This window comes from Anolis carolinensis, chromosome 1, assembly GCF_035594765.1.
Source record: "Anolis carolinensis isolate JA03-04 chromosome 1, rAnoCar3.1.pri, whole genome shotgun sequence".
NCBI lineage: Eukaryota > Metazoa > Chordata > Lepidosauria > Squamata > Dactyloidae > Anolis > Anolis carolinensis.
Window position 1 is genome coordinate 158,199,027 of NC_085841.1, and position 24,698 is coordinate 158,223,724.

At 40.3% G+C, this 24,698-nt stretch overlaps 1 protein-coding gene across 1 annotated transcript in view; it reads right to left on the reverse strand.

Annotated features, from left to right (window-relative positions):
- The window catches only part of col4a2 (collagen type IV alpha 2 chain), a 142,850-nt gene that overhangs the window by 54,079 nt on the left and 64,073 nt on the right, over positions 1–24,698 (reverse strand). Inside the window, exons 5-12 of the mRNA XM_062957331.1 lie at positions 16,396–16,530; positions 16,232–16,276; positions 11,129–11,245; positions 9,983–10,054; positions 5,601–5,636; positions 5,395–5,457; positions 4,938–4,973; positions 1,397–1,438 (exon numbers count right to left, since the gene is read on the reverse strand). Coding sequence (XP_062813401.1) covers positions 1,397–1,438; positions 4,938–4,973; positions 5,395–5,457; positions 5,601–5,636; positions 9,983–10,054; positions 11,129–11,245; positions 16,232–16,276; positions 16,396–16,530 — 546 coding nt within the window. The remainder of the gene's footprint in view (positions 1–1,396; positions 1,439–4,937; positions 4,974–5,394; positions 5,458–5,600; positions 5,637–9,982; positions 10,055–11,128; positions 11,246–16,231; positions 16,277–16,395; positions 16,531–24,698) is intronic.

Consider the following 24,698-nt stretch of genomic DNA (forward strand, 5'->3'; position numbering starts at 1 on the left):
TTCCTTGGCTTCAGAAAATAAGCAGGGTCAGGCCTGCTTCATACTTGATGGCGGCAAATAAAGTTAATTATAGACAACCTTCCACCTGAGCATTAACCAGACTCAATCCTGTCTCCAGAGTTTCAGGCAGAGGTCTTGCCTAGCCCACTGGAGTCATTCGAAGATAACAATACTGTGCCAGATGGGCTTGGTATAAATAGTTCCTTAAATTCTTTATTTCCACTGATATGAATTCAGTTGAAATATTTCTCTTCCAGGACCTCATGCTTTATAATCCCCCATGAAATTGGTGTCAATATGCATTGTAACCAATGGCCCCAGGACTGCCTGAAAGACTATAAAGGTGATGTATTGCAAAATGTTCCAGGCAAGTAACCACAAGGTCAACACATTATTTTCACTGCTAAGGATTAATTGACTCTACCAGAAACCGCACCCTCCATGCAAGGTGTCCATCCATCAAGGTCAGAGTTCCTTCTAAGGGATAATTCCCACACACCTCAGAGTGATGCCTGCCTTTCCTGAGATAGGGTCCTAGAGCTCCCATTTTCCTTAAGCACCTTGAGACTGACATGCCACGATCACATCCCTGAAGACTTTTTCCACCCACCTCTCCATTTTTCTTACTTTCTACTGGATGCGAGAAACTTAGCATACAGAACATGTGCCCACTAGTTTTGTCTGGAAGGCAGATAACCAACCATACATGTGGCATTTAGTGTAATACAGTCTACGCCTTCATACTTGTTATTTTAATTGTAATTCAGCTTGGGATGTTTGCTTAAGCATCAGTTAGAGAAGGGACTGTATGCCTGTTCTACTTGTCCTGTTGCCAAATTTGCACAGCTGTTTGTGTGTTTCACTTCCTTTGATGAATTTTTACTATTGGCACTGAGAAGCTTTGGCACTTGGACCCTCCTTGTGCACAGAATCCGGATTCTCTTGTACCATGGTCCTCATTTTACACACCATAGCTGCTTCCCCCTGATTACTGCACCACCCAGTTAGAGTACTAAATAATACAGAGAGAGATGTCCTTCAGTATCTAATAAAATAAGCCATGCTCAACCACTGAACTTGATTTAGGACAGGAATAACAAGAGGAAGTGTATTACTAATATGGAATTCATTACTGCAACATCCGCTCAGGTAGATTTTAAGAAAAAAGAGATAAAATTAATCAGAGGATAAATTTGTCAAAGGTTATAAGAAAATGAATGTATTTAAATACAAATAAATACACAGAAATAAATGCTGTGAACTTCATGCCATTCTTAGGAGTTTCTGAAACATTTGACTAGCCACAGTTTTTCTCCTCATTTATGCAAGGAAAGATCAATTCAATATGTATTTTTCATACGCTGTTTCAAATAGCAATTCATTACATTTCTTTTACCTTGTCACCCGTATCTCCATAAAAACCAACACCTTTGTTGCCCTGAAAAGATAATTGATCAACATTTAGCGTACAGAATGTAACAGTCTAGAAATTGCATACCTTTCTCTAATTGCCACAACAGTAAATATATACTACCGTATTGACTGGAATCTAATGCTCATTTTTTTGGTTAAATGACTTTGCCAAATTTGGAGTAAATATTAGATTTGTGTCATACTGTAATGTTAGTGCTGAGCTGAAGAAAAAGGGGAAGGTGCTTCAGGAGCTGTACCTGGAGCTCCTCTTTAAGGGACATCATAGCTAATTAAATGGCCTGGGCTCAATACTATGCAATCCTGGAATTTGTAGTTTGGTGAGGCATCAGCATTCTGTGCCAGAGAAGGCCGAAGACCTTTAAAACTACAGCCCCCATGACTCCATAGCATTGAACCAAGGCAATTAAAATGGATACATTCTTCAGCATATATGCACCCCAAACATTTTGTTTCCATTGCTAGAAGCTTTGGTGTTCTAACTAGTGTTGTGCTTTTGTATGGAATTGCTGTTCGTTAGCGTAATTTCATTCGAGTTGTCTCATTTTCATATTCGGTTCCTGCTAACAAAAATGGACTGCCTATACAACACAAATTTTCATTTGGCTAACAAAAACATGAAAATTTTCATGCCATTGACAATGAGAGGACTTCCAAGGCTCAACCCCCCTCCCCTCGGTTTTTGGGCTAGAGGGGTGAAAATTGCCACACATGGAAGGCATTTCAATCTCTTTTAGCCCACCAACTTTTAAAATGTTTGGATCTTCCCCAGAGTACTAAAGGTAAAGGTAAAGGTTGGCAGAAGCTGGGGCTAACACCGGGCGCTCACGCCGCTCCCGGGGTTTGAACCTGGGACTTTTCATACTATTGTTATTATTAATATAGTAGAGTTCCTGTTATCTGAGTTAAACAGGCGGGCCGCGTCTCGGATAGCCGGATCTCTTGGATAATAGGGAGGCCCGGCCTAGGGAAACCCGGGGAGCGTTGTTTAGCAATGAGCTCCTCATTTCCCCAAAGTCTCAGTCAGACCTTTACCGAAGGGAGGAAACTCTTCCCTTTGGTAAAGGGCTGAGACTGGGGAAATGTGGAGCAATACCTCCGCATTTTCCCAGGCAAGCGCCTTTATCGAAGGGAAGAGCTTTCTCTTCCCTACGGTTAAGGCGCTTGCCTGGGGAAACTGGGAGCAACGCCTCTACATTTTCCCAGTCAAGTGCCTTTACCGGAAGGAAGAGCTTTCTCTTCCCACCGGTTAAGGCACTTGCCTGGGGAAATGTGGGCTCACCAAGGGCTTGCCGAGGGACATCCCTCGGTGAGCTCTTGACCCTTGGCAAGTGCCTTGCGAACACTGCTAGGCAGCAGCGATTCCAGGGCACTTCTTCCTCCCTCTCCCTCTCTTGAACTTGAGAGAAGGAGAGGGAGGGGCACCCCCGGCGGCGCCTCGTATAATACGGACACAGCAGAGATAATAACAGAGCTTGGTTAAGCAGGGCTCTTCTGTATTATTATTATTAACACCCATCGGCACACATCAGATGTAATGCTGAGGCATTCCTCTCCCAGACTTAGCTTAGATTCTATATTATTAACACCCATTTCCACACATTCCTCTCCTAGGTTCAGCTTAGATTCCCAGAGAAGTTATCATTATATATATAAATATTATTATTAACACCCATTGGCACACATTAGCTATAATGGGAAAGCAGCCCTCTGTCAGTACCTGCTTATTGTTACGGGGCAGAAACAAAAGGAAAACGAAAACAAGCCCGATGACTGTGCTGCTTTCATTTTCATGTCGCCTCTTGTTTCCTATGAAAATGTCATAATTTGTTTTGTGGAAACGAACGGTCAAAACAAAACAATATCACGAAGGAAATGAAGGAAAAATTTTCACGCACCTCTCTAGTTCTAACACCATCATTTATAACGAAGGAATTCAAAGCAAGCAGTAACAGTAATGTGCACTTTTTGGGCCAAATTGCAAAAAAAGCACCTTTTCTGCTGCACATTACATTTGGCATCAAATACTTTTTTTGGTTTCCGAGTTTTGAAAATTGAAGTGCTATTTAGATCCGATGACACATTAGACTTGAGTAAATACTGTAATTTATGAGTAATTAAGACAATTCTGAGACATTTAGGTGGACACACATTTCAGTCTATTGAAGTTTGATTCGGTGTTTCCTATTATATTTCTTAAATCTGTCCTTTGAACAATAAAGGGTAGAGCATTCAATAAACCTTACAATCCCCGCAAAATCTCAATTATGAATTGTGTTGCCTTCCACTTGCATCAACCTGTATGAGCAAAGAACATTTTCTGCAATTATGATGATTTTGTGTTATGCCACATTATAGATATGCTCTAGTGACATAAAACCACAAAATCATAATCCCTGTTGACAAATATATGAGAATTCAGTGACATAACAGAATAGGTAGCCAAAGAACTACCAAACTAAGCTACCATTTCACCTCTGAGATAACTACAAGTTTTTTTCGTATCAGGAGTGACTTGAGAAACTGAAAGTTGCTTCTGGTGTGAGAGAATTGGCCGTCTGCAAGGACATTGCCCACGTGACGCCCGGATGTTTTGATGTTTTCCCCATTCTTACGGAAGGCCTGTCTTGGGTCCCCGCATGGAGCTGGAGCTGATAGAGGGATCTCATCCGTGCTCTCCCTGGGTTGGATTCGAACCAGCAACCTTCAGGTCAGCATCCCAACCATCAAGTCATCAGGGGCTCCAACTACAAGTTGAAATGAACTGATTCTCCAGATAGTCATAAGAAGTTTAAACATTTCTGTTTTTCTTTCTTTACTGTTTACCATCTTTACAGTAGCTCTTGAACTTCTAGGAAGAATGGACATTTTAAGGAGCTGGCTGCTGTTAATTCATACCTTTATGTCATCTACTACTATAAATGTATGTTTCTCACTTCTTGTGGCTGAAGGTGGGGTAAAACAGACAGATACCGTTACAAATATTTTTTGTGATTACAGGGCTTTACAGAATCTTATTCTCTTGCTATTAGGACTTGTGGAACCCCAGTGGCGAAGTGTTAAAACACTGAGCTGCTGAACTTGCAGACCGAAAGGTCCCAGGTTCAAATCCCCGGAGCGGAGTGAGCGCCCGCTGTTGCTCCAGCTTCTGCCAACCTAGCAGTTCGAAAACATGCCAATGTGAGTAGATCAATAGGTACTGCTCCGGCGGGAAGTTAACGGTGCTCCATGCAGTCATGCCAGCCACATGACCTTGGAGGTGTCTATGGACAACGCCGGCTCTTTGGCTTAGAAATGGAGATGAGCACCAACCCCCAGAGTCAGATATGACTGGACTTAACGTCAGGAAACCTTGTTGGCTCAGATTTTCTGCACATTACTAGTTTTCTATAAACTAACAGGTAGGGATTGGTTAATGGTGTAAACTCCTCCTTTGATGGAATGACTAATGAGCTCAATAGGTTTATGTCATAGAGATTTAACTCAAACATAAGATAAAGACTTACTTGAGTTCCTGGAGGACCTGGTGGTCCTGGAGGCCCCTAAAAGTAAAAAAACAAAAACCCAAAAGTCATGAATTATTGGGAATGTTCTGTATAATTATACCTACAATGTAATTATTTTATACATAGCATATAAAATATACAAGGAATATATTGTTTAAAAATGATTGAAGGAGAGTCTTACTCTCCTTTAATTTTTCATATTTGTTTTCATACTTTCTAAAAGTAATCAGCACATCCTACATTGTAACTTGTAACCATTTATAGTTCCATGTACACAGACTTTTAGATATTATGATGTTCTCTGCTTTGGGTCCCAAACTGGAAGAAAGGCAGGATATAAACAAATAAACAAACAACAAAAATAATAAATACCTTTATTGAAATATTTTCCCAAAGCAGATAGAGAATAGAGGCAAATCTTTTAAACTGATTATTATAACCTCAATATGATACTTACCGGTGGACCTGGGCTTCCAACTGGACCAAATGGACCTATAGAACCCCTGGGACCTTGGGGGCCCTAGATATTGAGAATAAATAGTTTCAAAAAGAAAAAAATCATAACATTTTAAAATATTGCTATTGTTATTATTATTATTATTATTATTATTATTATTATTATTATTATTATTATTATTAAATTGTAATCTCCAGCTTACTTACTTGGAAGCCCATCATGCCTCGGTCACCAGGGTCTCCCTAAAGAAAGAAGGAGAAAAGCCCCACTAAATATAAACCATAAGTGCAATACTAATATAAGAAACAGTTTTTAATAGGTAAAATTAAAAGGAGCACAAGTCTTGGGATATGTTAATCTTTTTAAAGTTTTATGGTTTGTGAGAACTGAGAGTAAAAACAGAAAATTTTAAGACCATATTAAATCAGAATACTGTTTTCTTGCTATGAATATTCCTTCTGGTCTGGTGTTATGTTGGCAGTCAAAAGAGTTCCCAGTTGACCACGTAAACCCACCTTAGGCAAGTCTCAGCCTCAGAAGAAAATAAAGGCAAACCTCCTGTGGATAAATCTTGCAAAGAAAACTGGATGGCAGGTTCAGCTTTGGATTACCTTAAGTTGGAAACAACTCTAGGGCACTCAATGATAATAACAACATCTGCACAGAAAGGCAAGGACTGAATGATTACCAGTGAACTTTGATACCTCCCCCAGGTTAATCCATAATTACAAAAAGTCAGAAAAATCTCAAGGTGCTCATTACACAAAAAGATGCAGACAAGAACAAAGAAAGAAGGAGATCACAGTGCCAGCAGTGCTTCCCTTCCTCAGGTGGAACAAGATAGCCCTGGACTAGGTGAGATAAGGCAGAATGTTAAATTACACACACTCTTGCTTAGCTTACTCTGCCAAGTCACAGTTTGAATGCCACTTTCACACTAGGTTAGAAGAAATGTTCATAATAAAACATGAATTGTCTATTCTCTGTCTTCTGTAAATCTTAGCATCCAAAAGGACGGCATATGACAGAGCAAATCTGCTTTTAGTATATGCCAAAATATTAAGAAGCTGAGTTTTATGTGTTTAGGACTAACTGCTACTCTTACACACAATTTCTGTTCCACACATTTGTATATCTTACAAATGGAATGGTTCACACAGTTGCTTTATAGCTCTCACGTAGCTCAGCTTTGGTGCCAAATGATCCTAAAATGATCCTTAATCTAGTGGAGTGTGTTTTAATCTATGCTGGTTTGGGGACTTCGCGTACATCCTAGGCCATGGAGATATACAACCAGAGCTATGGCAGTCTGTGGTACTTTCCTGCAAATGGGTCTTAAAAAACAAACAAAAAAACAAAACAGAAGAAGAGAGCCTCTAAGCATCTGAAATCCAATGTGTTATTTTTTAAAAATGCCTAGTGTCCTGTGGACAACTTCTATGTCTCTCGGATGGGTGGTTGGGGTATGGACTAGATAAAGGAAATGTTCAATAAGAATGTGGTTGATATTTGCCTGCACAGTATGTTTGGTTCGAAGCAGGCATCTTTTTGCTTGAGGAAGACCTTCTCTTCTCACTCACAGTCAAGTGTTTATGTTTGCACTATTTGATGATGACTTTCCAGATGGAAAATGTTGTTGGCTTATAAGGTAAATGCTGCATGTCAGCCATTACCTATGGGTAGCCAAAGGAGCCATGGGTGGTTAGCTGTGCTATTGGGCACTGCAAGAAGAGATAAGATCTAAGCAACAGAAACCACGTCTCTCCCTGAGCCAATTGGAGGAATTTAGAGATCCTTGGGCATCCAGGAAGGTAGAAAGCTATTGGGATCCCTGTAGTATGTTCCAATCCATTTGTTCAGAGGGTTTTGATCATCAGTGGATTTGGAAGAACGAAATGAAGAGGAGCAGTTGAATCACTTTTTGACCTCTTTCATTGGTGGGGCATAACTTTTCCCCTGTTCTTTCCACTGAGATGTCTTCATTGGATGATTCATCAAACAGATGGACTCACTAGAAGCAGGAAAATGCTTAGGCACTCACACGGCAAAGGCGATGTCTTTGCGTGAGAGTGGTATTCAGAGAGCTGGGAAGCAAATGGCCTATCTGTTTCCCCTTTTATCTAGTGTTGTGTCTATGAAGTCATGAAAATAATCTACAGATGAATTCGAAGAGCAGGAACTAAGGCTAAAAATATGTAAATGTATGCCTGTGGAAAGATTCTTATTTATTTTGAGGGTTTAGATAGGGGTGATAAGGAATCAACTTTGTGAAGTTTACAGAGCTATGATTGAAAAATATCTAAGACTCGTTAGTTGCTTAAACACACGCTCGACTCCGAATTTAGCTTACAGATTCAGTTTTTCAATCTGTAGCAAGCATAGAATGACCGGTCCCTCTACTGGTTAGATGAGATACTGCCAGGATTTGAAAAATGCCTGTTTTCTGGCACAACACAGCGGATACAACTTGGAGGGAGTCCTTCACTCTGCAGATGTTTAAGAGATATAGCAATAGTCCCTGGAATTTGCTCAGTGCTGGAATAAATAATAAATAAATAAAAGGAATAAATAAAATGGAAAAGAAGGTAGTCTAAACCAGGAAGAACTCAAAGTTCAGACTTCTCCTTTTAAAGCAACAGAAAATGTGAAATGAAGAAGAAGTCACAAGATCAGAAATAAGGAGATAAAGGATGTTGAGCAGAAGATAAAAAGTGCAGGCCCCATCTGCACATGCTTTAAAATCCAGAATGAAGTGGATTATAAGATGGGAGGGTGGTAGTTAGAAAACATTCACCCCTAATACAGCTGCAAGGGCCGTAGCCAGAAAAAAATGGGGGGGGGGAGTTGAACCCCTAAGGGCCAGGGCTTCCCATTTCTTGGTGTCTATGCCACAGTTTTTAAGGTTAGCTTTAAGCCCATCTTTAAATCTCTTTTCCTGTCCACCAACATTCTGTTTTCTGTTCTTGAGTTGGGAGTAGAGTAACTGCTTTGGGAGACAGTGATTGGGCATTCGGACAACGTGGCCAGTCCAGCGAAGTTGATGGCGTAGGAGCATCACTTCACTGCTAGTGGTCTTTGCTTCTTCCAGCACGCTAACATTTGTCCGCCTGTCTTCCCAAGAGATTTGCAGGATTTTTCAGAGGGAACACTGATGGAATCATGTGATGTCTGTAGACGGTCCACATTTCACAGGCATATAATAATAATAATAATAATAATAATAATAATAATAATAATAATAATAAACAGGGTTATAATAATATAACAGGGTTGGGAGGACAATAGCTTTATAAACAAGAACCCACAGATGACCTCATCCTCAAACACTCTCTGCTTCATTCAGAAAAATGCTGCAATCTCAGAGCTCAGGTAGTGTTGTATTTCAGTGTCAATGTTGACTTTTGGAGAGGTGGCTGCCAAGGTAACGGAAACAGTCAGCATTTTCTAATGTTACACCATTAGCATTGCAGAGGGATTGGCTAGTGACTGCTGGAAGAGCACTTTGATTTTCTTGATGTTCAATGAGAGGCCAAGCTTCTCGTATGCTTCTGCAAAGGATTTTATAGTGGCTTGTAGGTTTTCTTCTGAATGCGCAGACTACGTTATCATCGCATATTGGAGTTCTATAACTCCACCCCTGAATTTTCTACCTTGAGAAGAAATTACATTTGCTTTTTTGTTTTTGAGTTGGAATATAAGCTCCGTTGTTAAAGCTCATCCGATGGGCTGCTACAGTTCAGTGCATTTCTCCAAACGGGATAAGAAAAAGAGTAATTCTATTGGATCAATTTGGCACAAGGGGAGCTTAGAGGCTCTCTGGAGTGGAAATGGGTTTCTTTAATTCACATTCTGATCCAGATTATGTGGCTATGTAGAAGTAGCCTCAGAGAGAGGGAGGGAGAAGTGAGGGGTGGGTGAGAGCAGAAGAGAGAGCGAAGAGCACTAGCCTTGCCCCAGGCAAGGAGTGAAGGAAACAGAGCAGAAGCTCATGGCCCATCCAACAGTTGTGTATGCTTTAATTCACAACAGACAGGGAAAAACAAAAGCAGTCCCTTGATACACTTAAGTTTTATTTTCAGACATAGTTGGTAAACACAATGTGTGTCTGTGATCTCTGTATGCACAGATCGTATGAAAGTTGCATGGGGAAAGCCCCTGAAAAATACTTATCTTTGAGGAAAAAGAAGCATGTTTCTAAATGAAAGATTAAATTCACACTGGTGGACATTTTATTTGCCTATGATGGAGATATATTATCTAAAAAATAATATTGTTTTTCAATACAATCAGTCAGCCTACAATTAATAATGTGATAAAGAACCAGATACTGTTACTCTAGAAAATTAACAATACGAATCCTGCTCGACAATCTTCTCGCGTAGAATCCTAAAGTTGGAAGAGACCACAAGGGTCATTCAGTCCAACCCCCTGCCATGTAGGGATACACAAGCAAAGCACCCCAGAAGGCACATTAAACCTTTCCAGAACAATACAGAAATACTTCATTTTTCCATCAGAATCCCCCCTTCGCCCTGCCATTAATTTCAATTTATAATCACTTCAGTTCATAACTGCTGCAGAGATTTACCTGGAATTGTCTAGCTAATTCTGGAGTCAGTACAAAAGGCTCTCCCTTCTGACCTTTGGGTCCTTGGATTCCCTGTGTGGTTGAAAACAAAACAGACAAAACCTTAAGCTCTTATGTTCATACACACTTTTGCAGCACAAAGTTTTATGAAGCTATTTCAGGAAACTGATCTGCGTAGGCACTTAAGCACCACTAAATCTCTTTTCTTCCATGGAAGAAATACAGGGTGTTTGAAAAAGAACTCCCTAGTTTTAACTTAAAACACATTAAAACTAGGGAGTTCTTTTTCAAACACCCAGTATACTTTTCAACATCAGCTTAACATGGTCACAAGTCTTCCAAACCATGATTCCAACCAACACAAAAAAAAAGTCGTTACTGCCATTTTTCAAAAATACTTGTTCAATTTAAAAAAGGATCAAAATCTATGAACTATAATTAGTCAAAGGAAGGCCTACAATGATTTGTGGAGGTATTTACACTCTTGACTTTCAGGAGGGGAAAAGGCCCTGCTTTCATCAAACTTCTGGGAGCTTTCTTTTAGGTTTCCCTCACTTAGAAGAAAGCGCACTGATAGTATCTGTAGGTACTCCAAGGCAGCCAGACTAGACAATGATCTTTATTTCTCTATTTGCATAGTTGTGGGTATGTGTGCCAGGTTTTGGGTATCTAGGTCTCATGATCTTGGTGCTAGGATGGGGGAAGACAAGCATACATACACACAATACTCTTTGATTATGCCAGAAGACAGCAGACATGGCAGATGTACAAGGAAGGTTTCCTTTTACTCCACAGAAATAATATCTCTGCATGGTCAAAAATTGGGACAGTGTAAGGTGAGAGAGGGATTCATTTTAGTTAAACATTCTGGGTGTTCCAGAAGAGTGACAGTGAGTCAGAGGTATAATGCAAAACAGGACTTCTGGTCAATTATCCCACAGCTTTAGAGGGACAGATAGTTCTTGCAGGACTTCTATGTATGAGCCTAAATGGCAAATTAGCACAAATGCTGCGCCAAGCTTCCTTCGATATGGGAAAATCTATTTTATTTCCTGAGAACCCAGTCATGATTCACAAGAGAGGAACAGTAGGATTACATGGATGAAACATTTTATTCCATTTGTCTAGTCGATGTTGGTAACTTACAAAGAAACCCGGCAAGCCTCCAGGCCCCTCGCTTCCCTGCTGACCCGGATCCCCTGTGGTCCCATTGCAGCCATCGTGGCCCGGTTTCCCTCTTGATCCTGCTTGACCCGGATGGCCCTGTGGAGAAAAATATAAATAAATACAAGCATGTTCATCTGACCATCTGTTTCTGGTTTCTTCTTCCTGGTCTCCATATAGCCCTTGAACATTCTCATCCCAGGCAAGAACATCATGAGAAAACAAAAAGAGAAAAGGAATTCTTAATCCTATTACTGTACTACAAATCAGATACCCCAGAGAAAATGGGGTAAAGACACAGAAGAAAGGGAAACCTGCACATAATCGTAATCAACAGTGTGGCGGAGGAAAACAAAAAGAGGAAATTTGTAATAGCTTGGGATTTCTTTTGTTCAAAAAAATGACTAAATGTGACACCAAATGAACAAGAAGAATCTGTGCAATACTGCATGCATCCTTTTAAGGTATGAATATAGGCATATACTATTGGTAGCTAAAGATCTACAGATCTTTAGAACTAAAGATCTGTGCTAACCTGCAGACATTGCATGCATGGTGGCAGATGACTCTGGGTATACTGCATGTTATATGTGTGCTACATCACATATCTACATTCATTTTGCCTGCCTGGTATTTTACTTAAAATTGGGGTCTGAAAGTTTTAATAGTCATAAAATACCCTTTTTACTGGGATGGCATAATTATTGCAAATTACTTTGGAGTGGGAGAACATTTTGAGTATTACAAATACCCCTAACACCACCAAAATGGTTTTGTCATATATAGAAAATGAATATCACAAAAATACATCACTGTATTGTATCTTAAAACACTGGAAGGGGAATATTGTTAGCAAATCCACCTGAGCAAGTCCAAACTAAAATACAAGGTCACTCTTGTGTGCATTAATATCCTGTCTGCAGACAACTTGGTGTGTTATGTCTCTGCTCTCTAGAGCTGGAAATAAATGCTTAAACAAACTGGGGAAGCAATAGCAACACAGGCCAGGCACTGTCCCATAATCATAGAGCTCTCTTATCAGCTCCTGCTGCCTGCACCATTTTGACAGCTAAGTGAAAAAGAGAATCCCTAGATTCGACATGTATTGGATTTATACTTGTGATCTCTACTGATGTTACATTTGATTTACTGAAGAATAAAAGGAAACAAATGAAATGGGAGGATATAAGCTATTATCAGAGAGTCTTTTACAAACACAGACATGGAGAGTGGCACTATTGATGCAGTTTGGCTCACCTACAGTTCCATTTATTTGTAGAAAATGACATCTAAATGACAAACAGTACATACTCCTCCCTCTCCCGAATTAATTTATGTTTGTGTCTTAGTTGTTACAGCAGCTGCTTCACATTACAAACTAACAGGCAAGAAAGAAGTGCCTTATAAATATAGCTACATCATTTTTATCTTTAGATATGTTCTTCCCACAGAAGATCTCTCCAGTGGGGGCTACACGAACAAAAAACACAGTGCTCATAGTAAATGATGATCTAATGGTTACATCTATTTAATGAAGAAGAGAATGAAATAAGGATTGCAAATATAATGACCTAGAAAGCCATCATGGTATAAGGGTTTGAGCACTAAACTACAACAAGGGTTCAAATTCGGCCTTGGTCATAGAAACCCCCTTGGGCAAGTGACAGTCTCCCAGTCTCAGAGTGAGGCAAAGGCAAACTCCCTCTGAAAAAATCTTGTCAAAAAACCCAGTGATAGATTTTGCTTTAGGGTTACCATCAGTCACAAATGACATTAAGGCATACAGCAACAAGCATAGTGACCTGGTTCTTCCATACACTTAATGTTGTGGATGAGTCTCTGAGTAGTAGTAACAACAGGGAGTTGGAGGTTAGGCAGGCAAAAAGGTCTACTCGGGAGCAAGACTCTATTGAAGAGCAACAGAAGAAGAGAATGCGGCAAATACTTACTGAACCCACTGAGGAAGGGTTTGATGTGGAGGATGGGTTTGGCAATGAAGCAGTTTCTATGAGAAGTGATGACAGTGACATTGATGGGACTGGGGATGAGATGGATTGGACAAAAGTAGCAGAAGTGAGAGAAGTGTGCGAGGAGCCTACAAGTAGTGACACATTCAGAGGGTTTGTTGGGGATGGAACTTGGAGGGAGGATGATCTGTCTGCTGTTTGGGAAGATGTAAGTAGAAGCAGGAGAAGGACCACTTGGCAGACAAGGCAAAGAGAAGCTCGGGCAGCACAACTGGCAGCTGAGCGTGGGGTGTTGTCCGATTCTAGCTTGGAGGAGAATGCAGGAGCAGCTGAAGGTGAGGCGTTGTCTGATTGCAGCTCAGAGGAAGGTTTGTAATATAAGGTGAGTTGGTTGCAATGGGGACTTTGTGACTAGCAAAATGTATGCTGAGTTGTCTGCTACGCTGGGTCGTGATTTCAGCGAGTCCTGGGATTCCTGACCTTCGTGGATTCTTTTGGGACGTTGCTACTGTTTCAGCTGGGACCTTGGATCACTTCTGAACATTGCTTTTGCTCACTGGCCCTGGCCTTGGACTGGACGTTTGATGCTGTTGCTGTATTCGGTTTGCTATGGATGACTCCTGGACCGGCTTGACTACGACCTTGTTATATTCTGGATCGGGTTTGCTGAAACGACAGCGAGTGTTTTTCTTTGCTGTGTATTTTGATTAGTGGGTTGGGATTTCTTAGGATTCTGGGACTCTTTGTTTTGCCTTCATTTGGACCGGTTGGCTATGTTTTGTTTTTGGAATACTATTTTGCTGCTGTTAGGCATTTTTTATTCTTTTGAGCTGTACCTACAATAAACTGTTGCTACTTTACACTTGGGACTGATTCGTGGCATCTGTACCGTGACACTTAAATTCCAATTGATATACACCACAATGTAGTTTTGAACGGAAAACCATGAAAAAACTGCCTTTAGTTTATTATATGTGGTCTGCATTGATGTTTATTTATGGTATAACTGGAACCAACTGAACATGGTTTTCAGGGCATATTTGACCCCCTGTGTTTTTCTAAATGGCACAGTTATAACACTGACATTACTTTAACGGTCATGGCTCCATTCGATGACATCCTAGGATGTAAGGCTTGGTGAGGGATCTAGAATTCTCCTCTACAAAGCTCCAATTCATACCCCTGAACCTCAGCAGAGTAACTGAAACCACTTATGAACCTACAAATCCCAGAATTTCATAGGATGGAGCCATGACTTTTAAAGTCCCATTCAAGCACAATAGGTCTCTAGCCAAGATTTACTCCATTTGAAGTTAGTACCTTTGTGATTATCACACACAAAATTATAAACAGTACTCTTTCTTTTTCCATGTGAAATATTTGCTATTATATTTGATGTGTTTTGCATGTTGCAATATCCCTACATAATCTCATACGCTGATGGCACTAAACAAGGCAGCTCTTTGCATGAATAAAAAATAATGGAAGGGAAAAATAATAATAATGAAGAAAAGAATATTCTGGATGTGGTTACAAAAATAAAGCTGACAAAGAGGGTGGATGAATAGGACAAGTAAGAATGAAATTTTGAACTTCTTGTATTTATTCATGTGGTGGCAGAAAAGTGTGTGGTCAAAAGACACTGCAGAGGAAGACAGTTCTGGGAAATCTGCCTGGGGATTTCTATGAAAGAAAATAGAAGCAAAAGGTCTTTTGCTGCTTATATTATACTACAGCATATCTGCATGTCTGAAAAAAAGATTACGGTATGCGCGCTTTCACAGTCATGTTTTATGGTTCTCATGTTCAGAATTTGGTGGTGAGTGGATTCACTGCTTTTTAACATTTGGTAAAGATTGCTAACATTTTAAAATTGAAACAAAAAGATTCGAATTGACTAAAAGCAAACATACAAAGCATTGGATTGCTGTGGGTTATCCAGGCTGTATGAAAAGCCTTGCAACTTCAAAGTCTGGCTGCTCCTTGCCTGGGGAAATCCTTTGTTGGGAGGTGTTAACTAGCTCTAATTGTTTCTTGTCTGGAATTCCCCTGTTTGAGTGTTCTTTATCTCCTGCCCTGATTTTAGTTTTTTTTAATACTGGTAGCCAGATTTTGTTCATTTTCATGGTTTCCCCCCTTCTGTTGAAACTGTCCGCATGCTTGTGAATTTCAGTGGCCTCTCTATGTAGTCTGACATGGTGGTTGTTAAGAGTGGTCCAGCATTTCTGTGTTATCAAATAATATACTGTGTCCAGGTTGGTTCATTAAGTGCTCTGCTATGGTTGACTTCTCTAGTTGAGTTAGTCTGCTGTGCTTTTCTGTTCTTTGATTTGTGTTTAGGCACTGCATTTGGTGGTCGCTAAGTAGACTTGTCCACAGCTACATAGTACATGGTAGACTCCTGCCAAGCTTTTCCATGCTAATCAAGGTGGCCAACTGCAACATTCACACTTGCCTCAAACAGACAAGTGTTTTTTCTCCTACCCTGGACTTTCCACAGATATATAATCTCCACTTGCCTAGTTTCCAAAAGACCTCACAACCTCTGAGTATGCCTGCCATAGATGTGGGTGAAATGTCAGAAGAGATTGCTTCTGGAACATAGCCATACAGCCCGGAAAACTCACAGCAAACCAGTAATTCTGGCCATGAAAGCCTTCAACAACTTACAAACCATTAGTTCTCATTTCCTAGAAAAGTTTGTTCACCTATTTATGAGACTGGGTGGTTGGGCATGAGACACAGGGCCTCCTTGGAGTCTCCCATTAGATATTCATCAGATTGCCTCTTTGCCCGCCTGGAGCAGCAAGCAGCCAATTGTGTCAGTCAAGACTGGACACAGGATATGGATAGTGACGGAAATTATCAGTAGCTGACATTTTAAAAACATATTATTATTATTGTTATCTTTTAAAGGTTTATTTTGTATTATAAAGTGTTTTTAACTTATATCATTGTAGACCTTTTGTATGCTTTAAGGGGCTATTTCTTCTTGTTTACAGTATTAGCCAAAAGTAATGCTGTAAGAGAAGGTCAATTTTACAGTCTAAATTATTTATAGGAAAGAGTTTATACACAATGTTCTGATTTCAGTATATGGAATGGGAAGGCTACTTACAGGAACACCATCTGCACCAGAAAATCCAGTGACCCCTCTTTGTCCCTAGGATGAGAAAGAAATATGATTGAAATTATAGTCTGTTTAGGTTTGTTTTTTTACTGATAAATATGGACCTACTGGGTTGTTGTTGTTGTTGTTGTTGTTTTTTTTTTTGTAATTACCACTTCTCCTTTGGGTCCGGTTATTCCTGGATGGCCTCTTTCACCTTTGTCTCCTTTGTGACCTGGAAGACCTGGGATACCTTCCACACCAGGTGGCCCCGGATGTCCCAGCTGTCCAAGCAATCCTGGCTGGCCCTGAGAATGACAACAAAAAAACTTTAGGACCTTCTCTTACAGTAGCAACATTTTATTTCAACAGTAAAAAAGTAAAAATCCAAATGAAGAAGGAAAGCAGTTATTTTTGTTGCAGGACTCCAGTGAGACTGAGCAGCAAACACACACTCAAAACTAATGAACAAGGAATATAAGAAAACCTTTGATATCTTCACACTATCATCTCAGTCACAGTTTTCTGATAGTTTTGTCTAGCCACCTGGAAGTGTGTATTTGACAGCATATAAGTACAATGACTGTGTGAATTCTCTAGGTTCAGAGGGCTCCTTGGAACACTTCTAGAGTTAATTATTATTATTATTATTATTATTATTATTATTATTATTAAACTTTATTTGTACCCCGCTAGCATCTCCCGAAGGACTCTATGCAGCTTACAAAGGCCAAGGCCTCAACACACAATATAACAATACAAAACAAAAAGCAAATTAAAAACAATTAAAACAGTATAAACAACAAGCAATAACAATACGCTAAAACACAATAGAACTGGGCCGGGCCAGAGTAATGGGTACAAGATTAAAAGTGCTGATGTGACAGGTGATATATAAGGCTTATAGGGCAAGTGCAGAGTGCGATAGGCGATCTTAATTCTAATAAAGTGCTTATGGGACTTGGTATTGGAGATTTCCTATTAATCTGGGAAGGCACATTGGAACAGCCAGGTCTTCAAGTTCTTTCTTGCCTTCAAGTTCTTAACATCAGAAGTTGGTGCCTAAAAGCTGGAGAGATCCTAGCCTTTGCAAAACCTACTTCCAGAAATAGCAAAACTATCTGAGGTCAGAAAAATCCAAGATATGAACAGGTTGGCATATTTTATCACAACTATAAACTGCAGAAATCTACCAGTTGTAAGACGTGGGATGCAGTCTCACAATCTGCTCCCACCAGAAATATAATGATAGCTTGAGTGCTATTTTTTAAAAGGAAATTTATAGCTCTTCAATCAAAAAGATATTGGGTGAAACTATAAATGAACAGTTGAAAGTATAAATGAACAATGGAAACTGAATAATAACCCTGCAACTGACTGGGAATGTTTTAAAACTGAAAACTGGCACAAACTAATATAGCAATACTATGAAAAAGAAAGCATTTCCAAAAGGAAAGATAATCTTCTCATTTAAGGGAAGTAGACTCCTGTATTTGTCCCACAGTAATGGGAAGTTTAGACACCGCCATAAGAACTACATTCCTTCTTTTTCCTCACACAAAAAGATGGCAGTATGGTCAATGGGGAAGCAAGTTTGGATGTGCCTTTCTCTAGAAAGACAGATTAAAGTTTTGGGGGCAAAACCAGGACATACACACAAGCTCTTCCAATGCCCATCTACAGTGCATGGGAAGGAGAATGGCACTTGAGAATAAATCTCCCCCCGCATGATATGTTTCTCATAACAATCACATCCCCACTGCTCAGTTGGTTTGGCCATTTAGAGGAGCACAAAACCTGTATGGCAGCCAGTGTTTCATGTTTTTACTAATAGCTAGCAGGAGTTATAAGAAACAATAAACTTTTTATGTTTGCATTCAGTTCCTAACACTGGCTGTTCTATGCTATTCAGTACTGGGGTTCTTCTTCGAAAAAATTGTTTATCTTTTCCCAGTCAAACCAACACTTGGAAGACAGCCTGGTAGGAGTGTAAAACTGTGTGAAATTGGTAGATGTTTGTTCAAAAGGGGGCGGGGGAGGATGTTGAGTATACTGCACTGAAGTTCTCTGAAGTCTGCATGTGATTTATTATCTGCCCACATGTTGTTTGGAACCCAAGGATTTTTGCCACTCTCTCCAAAATGGGAAGAATTCAGTTTAGTTCATCCTGAAGCAAAGCACATACATGCACATGTGGAGAGATGGGGTTGTATGGTACAACAAAGAACAAGATTTCTATACCTTTAATGTGAAAGAGAGGATTTCATGGGGATCAACACCTGCTGAAATGTCATCTTCTATGTAAGCAAAATTATGGGAGCCTTGTGCTTTATTTTACCTGCAATTGTAACCTAAATACACTTTTAAAAGATGAAATGGGCTATCCTCAGTCTACCCTACCTATTAAGGTCATAAGTCCTGAGGGTGCAGTCAGGATCACTGCTTGAGTTCAGGAAGCAACACATTCAAAGAAAGAAGGTCAGAGCAGATTTGATGTGGGCAGAACCTCAGTAGAAGTTGGTGGGAGATTTTTAAAAAATGACCCTGGCTGTGCCTATACAATAAAAAAAATGTAGGTTCATTGCTCACTTGCTGTGGTGAGTTCACACAACACATGAGCTGGATTCTCATCACATCTGCTGTATCCAGATGTTAACCTGTTTCAAAAGGACACAGGTTTTACTGAAGTGTTGGAGATGTGGATGGATGGATCAGGATGGATCTGGCCTGTCTACAATGCTAACAGGTCCACCCACTGCCAGCAAGCGCTGATGTTGCCAGAAAGTTTCTCAGTGATGTTAATGGCCAAAGAGTTCCTAGGGCTGCACTGGAGCAGCTCAACCTTTTAACTAGAGTCTGCCGGTGAGTGGCCACTCAGTCCCTTTTGCTCAGTATTCTCTTTTAGAGAAGTGCTGTGTTGGTAAAATGAGAGAACTTCCTCAAAGAACCTTTTATAGGAAGGGCAGGATATACACATAAGTAGAAATATACTGTATCAAGTAAGAAAAGAAAATTGTGAATGGAATTATTATTATTTTATTTCTCACCCACCTCTCCTAATGGCTTTAGGTGGGTTACAGAATAATGAAAACACATGAACATTGCAAAAATACTACAAACCCACATACTAAAATGTAGTTCTATAAAAGCTAGATATTAAAGCACATTTCTATAAAATACATATTAAAATACACAAACCAGAGATTAAACACACAACATGCATTTAAAATTCATGCTTAAAGACTAGCTGGGTAGGCCTGTCGGAAGAGATAGGTTTTTATATGGTTTTTAAATTCCGACAGCTGATCTAGTGTCAGAGCTCTACTGGCAGGTCATTCCACAGCCTTGGGGCAGCCCAAGAAAAGGTTTTCTGAGTGGTAGTTGCCAGTAGGGTGCTGGTAGTTGCCAGTAGGTTTCCCCCAGAAGACCAAAGTGTGTGGGGCAACTTGTACAGGAGAAGTCAGTCCTTTAGGTAACCTGGACTCAAACCATGTAGGGCTTTAAAAGTCAAAACCAACACCATGACTCCATCACAATTCTTCTTAAATTAAAAATTGGGTTTATGTTAGCACTAAATTAGGCCAAACCACATCAGAATCCTAAGAGTGGTATGAGAGTGTGTGTTGGGACAGAATTATGCTGGGATAGCATACTGGTGTTAGCCTAGCATAATTCTGTCCAACAGTCTGTTTCATCGGTGTTAGCCTAGCATAATTGTGCAGCAATGATATCTGTATTTCATGGAAATAACTTTTGATCACTGCTTTTAAATTTTTTCTAGGCTGTTCCTGTAAAAAAAAAATCTGCCAGAGGTTATTTCATATGATATGTCTAAATATAGAGAAAACAAAATTACAAAACAAATGAACAAATAAACAAATCTCCCTTTATCTCTTTTTAAAAACAGTTTTGGATAGTTTTTTTAATTTTAAATAACAGGCCTGTAGGTGGCACTCACTGTCTACATTCTTAGTATTAGGGGTAGAACACAAATGCACTTTTAAGGAATACTTTGACTAAATTCATTGCAGCCTGAATTCCCGGACTGTTAGTAGGTAAGTAGGTCAAATGTGGAAGGGAGGTAGCAGGAGGCTGTGTTCTAGTCTGCTCTGAAGTCTGCCAGCAGAAGAAGGTTCCCCCCTAAAATGGTCAGAAGCAAACAGCTTCTTGTTGCCTTATATGAAGGAAAGCAAGCATGCCTTGCATACCTTCTGTATCTTCAAGTGATGAGACTCTGCAGAGAATCTGTTTACTACAATGGCAGTGAGATGAATTTGATTGAGATGACAACAGAGCAGCTATTTTTTAATCTTAGACAGAAGTTGTATGTTAGGTCAGAAAAATTAATCCAGTGGCTCAATATGTTCTTTTTAAAATGTTCAAACAGCAACCGTCTTCACAGTGTTGAGTGGTTAAAAGGTTTAGGCTTGTTGCAATTCTTATGGAGTAGGAGGCACTGCAGATCCTGCTAAAAGTTAAAATACTAATTTTCACCAGTTGCATTTTTAAAGTCTCAATAAGAAACTCTTTTAAGATAAACTCTTTAAGATAATTGTATCGAGAGTACCCACTGCATGGACTCTAGGTTGGGAATAGTCCCCCTATTGGCCCCAATATTATTAGAACAGCTCAGTTATTATAAGGTGGACAACATATTTTGGTTTTTCCCAAACAGAAGTTCTCCTTATTAAGATCCCATTTTTTTTTTGTGTCAGGAGCAACCTGAGTCGCTTCTGGAGTGAGAGAATTGGCTGTCTGCAAGGACGTTGCCCAGGGGACGCCCGGATGTTTTTGATGTTTTTACCATCCTTGTGGGAGGCTTCTCTCATGTCCCCGCATGGAGCTGCAGCTGATAGAGGGAGCTCATCCGTGCTCTCCCCGGGTGGGATTCGAACCTGCAGCTTTCAGGTCAGCAACCCAAACTTTAAGTCACAAAGCTTTAGTCCACTACGCCATCGGGGGCTCCATTAAGATCCCATCATGCCATATCTCTTCAAGACGCTAGAAACTGTTAATGGCTCACAAAGAGTTAGATTATCTACCCAGTTTTAAAATTCTCCCCCTACCCATATAACCTTTAGTTCTTGTCTCAACTACTCCCAATAGACTTCATTGATAGAGTAACTGAGACAGAGCCTTCATTCAACAGAAGACCTGGTGTCCTGCTCTTGTTATCACATGAACAGGGGCTTCCCTTAACTCTGGTCTCTTTTCAGTCTGTGGGCAATCTAGGATCATGCAAAGGATCTCTTGGCATGTTTTGTTGTCCAGCACAGGCCTGAGTCCAAGGCAGGTAAGCAGAGGTGTATCTATGGGAGGGGTATTTAAGTGACTGAGCCATATGTGGACATAAAATCTCCTATTCCTCATAGGAATCTGATCTGTGAGGAATAAGGAACTGTAATGGTCTGAAAGAAGATGGCTAAAACCAATCATCCTGCGACTAAAAAAGAGCCACCTGATAGAATCAGAGGAAAAAGTGGTGGCGGCCAGTTGCTGACGCTTGAGGAGACGGACACAGATATGGAGCACATTGTAGGACCACAGAGCAGCAAAAGAAGCAGGAGGACAACACTAGGAGACATGAAGATCCAAATTAACAAAACTAATTCAACAGGGATTATTCACCAGAGCCAGTAAAGGTTATTTTTTCTGAGCCCACATTAGCAGACAAAACGTGATCAGACCATAAATCAGGGCGGGATGCTTGGCCCAATCTTCTGCCCCCTTGGGAGAAATGTGAATGGACAAATATATCAAATACCTCTGTCTCTAAAGCAAACAAAACTGCAAGTGGCTGGAAGCCCATGTCCTGTATGGTTTTTTAAAAAAAATGAAAGTGCAAGAGGTTCCTACAAGCGTAATGCCTGGTGGCTTCTAGGACTGACAATTCACAAGGATGAACTAAGAAAAAGGAAGAGCCCAGAATGTTACTGAAAACGGCACCCCATCCCAGTAGTTTTGTAGTTCACTAAGGACACCAGAGCCAAAAGAGATGAAATGTTTTTCTTTTTGGCTTTCCACGGGATCTCCATAACTCTGAGACCAGCAGTAACTGGTCCCCTCCAAAAGTCTATTTTCCATTTTTATATATTTTTTATCAGTGCATGTACAAAAATCTGCAACTATGTTCCCACAAAAGTCAACAAACTTTCAACTCTTCCTAATAAAATGTATCCTTCTTATTGATACAATATATCCCTGTCTATAAGCTGCTTTTGATATCTTCTCTCCCCTATCCTATCCCTCCCCACATCCCTGCTTATAAAAATATATTAATTGAATATGATTTCTACATGAAGACAGCCACAGAGATCATTGCCCCTTGTTGACCCCACTGAAGAATTTCCTGGAACATCTGGGATGGGTAAGATCCTTGACAAAGGTGACAGGATCCATCATGTCAATATACAGAACAGGTGGTTTCCTCTACAAGATCTGATAATCGCTAACTGATATTCGCCCAGCTGATCAATTAAACTAACCACAGAAACAGAAACTCAAATACACACACATACACCATTGAAATCCCTTTTTTTAACAACCAAAGCTTGATTGAAGGAGATCATCACCTTTTTCTGCCAAGGCTCCTTGCCCTTGTCTTTCCCAGGAAACTTCCTCACCTTCCAATATTGAAACAATCACACCAATTAAAGATTCATTTACATTTCCCAATATGGACACTGATTTTCTGGAGTTCACCTCCTCCCAGGTGAGCCGCCTCTCAACAGCTGGTTGGCCCACCCTGGGCCAATCGCCTCCATCTCCTCCCCTCCGCCAGGCAATCCCCGCCTGAAGGTGGCAACATCATCAAAACAACAGCCAATTCTGATGCAGATCCAAAACAGACCTCTTTTGTTCAATCAGGAAAGAGAGTAGGCAGAGTGGGAAAGTTTGAATAGCTTTGAAGTGTATAAAATCTCATGTCTCTGTATTCATGGTTTGTGTGTATTTTTGACACTAGCCTTGCATGTATCCTTTTTGGTTGGATAGCAAATAAATCTTTCAACCTTGGTGAGCATACTGTTCAACTGAGGAAATCAGGTATAGCGTAATGCTTTCCAAGCAGGACCCTCTTTAGCCACAATTATTAGTCTAAATACAACAAGAAGAGTCCTGACTGAAGGTTTTCACACATACAAACCCCAATGTGCCCTCTCATCCTCTAGTGCTAATTGCTCTGAACTTTTTCTCTCTGCTTGGAGACTTGGAGAAACAGCATTTCCCTGAGGTTGCTGGTGGCACCTTGAGACCTAGAAATTCTACAGACTACATATAGATGAATGGAGCATGAGACTTCCCTTTCCAATGGAGTGCTTCTGGTTTGCTGGGAGAAGGCAACTAAAGTACTTTTGGATTATGGTGTTAACTGTAAACTTCCTGGCAAAGCTGCTGTTGGCATCTCTCAGGATAACCTTAAGGACAGTCTGACAGGATAAGGCCAACGAGATGCAGGAGAGCCTCTCCTTAACAGTGGCTTTGGGTCTTATATGCTCAGAACTATGTGCTCAGTTCCCCACTGCCAACACAACCAGTTCTGGTGTTGGTCCAGCTGGCTTCCTACCAGGATTTCTCAGCAGCTGGTCTTCAGCCGACATCTAGAAGAAAATTAGCTTTGCCTTCTTTTATTGGTGTCTATATAACATGGAGGGCTGGCTAGAGTCGCGCCACCCCGCATTTCCCTAGCTTTTTTCTACATCTCCCTCCCTCTAGAATTTGAGGATCACTTGTAACCATTACATCAGCTTGCAGATTATTTCTCCTATCCACCCAGGGCTTTCTCTTCACATTCCAAGATTATGGGGTGGCCATTCTTATGGCTTCTCTTATCTCACACATCATGACTGCTTGACCGTGGGAGACTGAGCAGAAAGCACCCTTGGGGGTGAAGGCAGGACACATTCTTTGGTAGCCCAGGCTGCTCCTTGAGTGCTTAAACTCTTTCCCAGTTGATACTTCATGTATCTCAGCTCCACCTTCTATTTCAGTCTTTGGTGCACTCTGGCCCAAAGCATCTGGTTGGGTTATTTTTATGGAGTAGGAGGGGAAGGCACCACCCCTAACCCCCAGCCACAGAAGAAAAGCAAGCTGAGTTGAACTGGAATGCAGACAGAAATCATTTGCTGTCTTAATTCATGATACAGAAGGAAGTAATTCTTAGACTCTCCACTGGGAGAGGGACTTTTCACAAGGAGTCTCTCTTGCATGTGTAGACAAGAAAGAAAATGGGTACTGTGGAGGTAATGGATGTACCACCTCTAAGAGACTCTAATAATAATAATAATAATAATAATTATTATTATTATTATTATTATTATTATTATTATTATTATTTTATTTTTGTATGCCACCTCAATCTCCCCAATGGGAACTCAGAGCAGCTCACATATCATACAATCATATAATATCATAAAATCAATAGTTAAGACATCAAAGAATGAATTTAAAAACAAATTAACAAATCATGATTTAAAAT